We start from the raw sequence: 5,000 nt of genomic DNA on the forward strand, positions 1-5,000 counted from the left end.
CTCTTAAAGCCACGTGTGTGTGTGTGTGTGTTATCCTTGCTGAATACTAGATAGCCAAAGCCTCTTAAAGCCATGTGTGTGTGCAACTGTGTTTGTTTAATCTTCCTAAAACCCTTTTTGTACCTTTGACACTGAGGTGTGTGTGTGTGTGTGTGTGTGTGTGTGTGTGTGTGTGTGTGTGTGTGTGTGTGTGTGTATCTGTCTGTGTGTGTGTGTGTGTGTGTGTGTGTGTGTGTGTGTGTTTGCACGCTAGCCGTCTGTCAGCTTTGGCATTAGTTCAATTTTGGGGGTTAACCCAACAGTCACCTGTTCCCCACCTCCACTCTGTATGTGTGTGTGTGTGTGTGTGTGTGTGTGTGTGTGTGTGTGTGTGTGTGTGTGTGTGTGTGTGTGTGTGTGTGTGTGTGTGTGTGTGTGTGTGTGTGTGTGTGTGTGTGTGTCTGTCTGTCTGTGAGCGCAGACGGATCCCCCATGTTTGTGTCCTTGTACAACTAGTTGGCCCCAATTCAATCAGATAAAGAGAAACCCTACTGAGGGGTCACTCAGAGCATTACCTCTGTTATTGGAGGTGAAACCCCACTGTGGGGTCACTCATAACATTACCTCTGTCATTGACACTGTCAGAGGTGTCAGCTGTGTTAAAACATTGACACTATCAGAGGTGTCAGCTGTGTTTAAACATTGACACTATCAGAGGTGTCAGCTGTGTTTAAACATTGACACTATCAGAGGTGTCAGCTGTGTTTAAACATTGACACTATCAGAGGTGTCAGCTGTGTTTAAACATTGACACTATCAGAGGTGTCAGCTGTGTTAAAACATTGACGCTATCAGAGGTGTCAGCTGTGTTAATTAAACATCGACACTATCAGAGGTGTCAGCTGTGTTAAAACCAGGTAAACTGAAGAGAACACATTCTCTCTTTTTTTAAAGCTATAATGACATGACCTGAGTTTTGTGTTCGTCTCTATGTCTGTGTGTTGTAGTGTGACTACGGGTCTATGTGTTGTAGTGTGTTGTAGTGTGACTACAGGTATATGTGTTGTAGTGTGTTGTAGTGTGACTACAGGTATATGTGTTGTAGTGTGTTGTAGTGTGACTACAGGTATATGTGTTGTAGTGTGTTGTAGTGTGACTACAGGTATATGTGTTGTAGTGTGACTACAGGTATATGTGTTGTAGTGTAACTACAGGTATATGTGTTGTAGTGTAACTACAGGTATATGTGTTGTAGTGTAACTACATGTATATGTGTTGTAGTGTGACTACAGGTATATGTGTTGTAGTGTGTTGTAGTGTAACTACAGGTATATGTGTTGTAGTGTGACTACAGGTATATGTGTTGTAGTGTGTTGTAGTGTAACTACAGGTATATGTGTTGTAGTGTGACTACAGGTATATGTGTTGTAGTGTGGTGTAGTGTAACTACAGGTATATGTGTTGTAGTGTGGTGTAGTGTAACTACAGGTATATGTGTTGTAGTGTAACTACAGGTATATGTGTTGTAGTGTGTTGTAGTGTGACTACAGGTATATGTGTTGTAGTGTGACTACAGGTATATGTGTTGTAGTGTAACTACAGGTATATGTGTTGTAGTGTGACTACAGGTATATGTGTTGTAGTGTGGTGTAGTGTAACTACAGGTATATGTGTTGTAGTGTAACTACAGGTATATGTGTTGTAGTGTGACTACAGGTATATGTGTTGTAGTGTGTTGTAGTGTAACTACAGGTATATGTGTTGTAGTGTAACTACAGGTATATGTGTTGTAATGTGACTACAGGTATATGTGTTGTAGTGTGTTGTAGTGTGACTACAGGTATATGTGTTGTAGTGTGTTGTAGTGTAACTACAGGTATATGTGTTGTAGTGTGACTACAGGTATATGTGTTGTAGTGTGTTGTAGTGTAACTACAGGTATATGTGTTGTAGTGTGGTGTAGTGTAACTACAGGTATATGTGTTGTAGTGTGTTGTAGTGTAACTACAGGTATATGTGTTGTAGTGTGGTGTAGTGTAACTACAGGTATATGTGTTGTAGTGTAACTACAGGTATATGTGTTATAGTGTGTTGTAGTGTAACTACAGGTATATGTGTTGTAGTGTAACTACAGGTATATGTGTTGTTAGTGTGACTACAGGTATATGTGTTGTAGTGTGGTGTAGTGTAACTACAGGTATATGTGTTGTAGTGTGACTACAGGTATATGTGTTGTAGTGTAACTACAGGTATATGTGTTATAGTGTGTTGTAGTGTAACTACAGGTATATGTGTTGTAGTGTAACTACAGGTATATGTGTTGTAGTGTGACTACAGGTATATGTGTTGTAGTGTGGTGTAGTGTAACTACAGGTATATGTGTTGTAGTGTGTTGTAGTGTAACTACAGGTATATGTGTTATAGTGTGTTGTAGTGTAACTACAGGTATATGTGTTGTAGTGTGTTGTAGTGTAACTACAGGTATATGTGTTGTAGTGTGACTACAGGTATATGTGTTGTAGTGTGGTGTAGTGTAACTACAGGTATATGTGTTGTAGTGTGTTGTAGTGTAACTACAGGTATATGTGTTGTAGTGTAACTACAGGTATATGTGTTGTAGTGTAACTACAGGTATATGTGTTATAGTGTGTTGTAGTGTAACTACAGGTATATGTGTTGTAGTGTAACTACAGGTATATGTGTTGTAGTGTGACTACAGGTATATGTGTTGTAGTGTGGTGTAGTGTAACTACAGGTATATGTGTTGTAGTGTGACTACAGGTATATGTGTTGTAGTGTAACTACAGGTATATGTGTTATAGTGTGTTGTAGTGTAACTACAGGTATATGTGTTGTAGTGTAACTACAGGTATATGTGTTGTAGTGTGTTGTAGTGTAACTACAGGTATATGTGTTGTAGTGTAACTACAGGTATATGTGCTGTAGTGTGACTACAGGTATATGTGTTGTAGTGTGTTGTAGTGTAACTACAGGTATATGTGTTGTAGTGTGACTACAGGTATATGTGTTGTAGTGTGTTGTAGTGTAACTACAGGTATATGTGTTGTAGTGTGACTACAGGTATATGTGTTGTAGTGTGTTGTAGTGTAACTACAGGTATATGTGTTGTAGTGTGGTGTAGTGTAACTACAGGTATATGTGTTGTAGTGTAACTACAGGTATATGTGTTGTAGTGTGTTGTAGTGTAACTACAGGTATATGTGTTGTAGTGTAACTACAGGTATATGTGCTGTAGTGTGACTACAGGTATATGTGGTGTAGTGTGACTACAGGTATATGTGTTGTAGTGTGGTGTAGTGTAACTACAGGTATATGTGTTGTAGTGTAACTACAATGTGTTGTAGTGTATATATGTGTGTTTGTGTGTGTATGTGTTAACAGGCCTGACAGTGAGTGTTACTACAGGTATATATATGTGTGTGTGTGTGTTAAGAGGCCTGACAGTGAGTGCTACTACAGGTATATATATGTGTGTGTTTGTGTGTGTGTTAACAGGCCTGACAGTGAGTGCTATGAAGGATGGCTCAGGGATGTTGATCCGGTCAGTGGTCCGTGGAGGGTCTGTCTGTCAGGACGGGAGGCTGGGAGTCGGGGACACTATCCTGGCTGTTAACGGAGAACCCACCACCAACCTGACCAACGCTATGTGCAGAGCCATGCTGAGGAGGCACTCTGTTATAGGTTCAGATATGAGGTAACACACACCTACAGTCTACTGTATATATGGACATTCACACCAGCCACCAACCTGACCTGACCAACACTGTGGCTGGAGTCGTGATGCAGAGGAGTTCTGTTATAGGTCCAGATAGGAGTTGACCAGGACACACCCTCAGAACCAAAACGCTGAATCCAAACTCTCCTGTCTTTCCTAGTCCTTTAATATCCTTTAATATCCTTTAATATCCTTTAATATCCAGTATCCTTAATATCCTTTAATATCCAGTATCCTTTAATATCCAGTATCCTTTAATATCCTTTAATATCCAGTATCCTTTAATATCATTTAATATCCAGTATCCTTTAATATCCTTTAATATCCTTTAATATCCTTTAATATCCAGTGTCCTTTAATATCCTTTAATATCCAGTATCCTTTAATATCATTTAATATCCAGTATCCTTTAATATCCTTTAATATCCTTTAATATCCTTTAATATCCAGTATCCTTTAATATCCTTTAATATCCTTTAATATCCAGTGTCCTTTAATATCCAGTGTCCTTTAATATCCAGTGTCCTTTAATATCCAGTATCCTTTAATATCCTTTAATATCCTTTAATATCCAGTATCCTTTAATATCCTTTAATATCCAGTATCCTTTAATATCCTTTAATATCCTATAATATCCTTTAATATCCTTTAATATCCTTTAATATCCAGTATCCTTTAATATCCTTTAATATCCAGTATCCTTTAATATCCTTTAATATCCTTTAATATCCTTTAATATCCAGTGTCCTTTAATATCCAGTGTCCTTTAATATCCAGTGTCCTTTAATATGCAGTGTCCTTTAATATCCTTTAATATCCTTTAATATCCAGTATCCTTTAATATCCTTTAATATCCTGTAATATCCTTTAATATCCTTTAATATCCTTTAATATCCAGTATCCTTTAATATCCTTTAACATCCTTTAATATCCTGTAATATCCTTTAATATCCAGTATCCTTTAATATCCAGTATCCTTTAATATCCTTTAATATCCTTTAATATCCTTTAATATCCTTTAATATCCTTTAATATCCACTATCCTTTAATATCCTTCAATATCCTTTAATATCCTTTAATATCCAGTATCCTTTAATATCCAGTATCCTTTAATATCCAGTATCCTTTAATATCCTTTAACATCCTTTAATATCCAGTATCCTTTAATATCCAGTATCCTTTAATATCCTTTAATATCCAGTATCCTTTAATATCCTTTAATATCCAGTATCCTTTAATATCCTTTAATATCCTTTAATATCCAGTATCCTTTAATATCCAGTAT

At 37.2% G+C, this 5,000-nt stretch overlaps 1 protein-coding gene across 1 annotated transcript in view; it reads left to right on the plus strand.

Moving 5' to 3' along the window:
• Positions 1-5,000, plus strand: part of LOC116360075 (vegetative cell wall protein gp1-like) — a 33,117-nt gene that overhangs the window by 20,358 nt on the left and 7,759 nt on the right. The window contains exon 3 of the mRNA XM_031814589.1: positions 3,496-3,694. Coding sequence (XP_031670449.1) covers positions 3,496-3,694 — 199 coding nt within the window. The remainder of the gene's footprint in view (positions 1-3,495; positions 3,695-5,000) is intronic.

This window comes from Oncorhynchus kisutch, unplaced genomic scaffold (genome assembly GCF_002021735.2).
Source record: "Oncorhynchus kisutch isolate 150728-3 unplaced genomic scaffold, Okis_V2 Okis07a-Okis12b_hom, whole genome shotgun sequence".
In the NCBI taxonomy this organism is placed as follows: domain Eukaryota; kingdom Metazoa; phylum Chordata; class Actinopteri; order Salmoniformes; family Salmonidae; genus Oncorhynchus; species Oncorhynchus kisutch.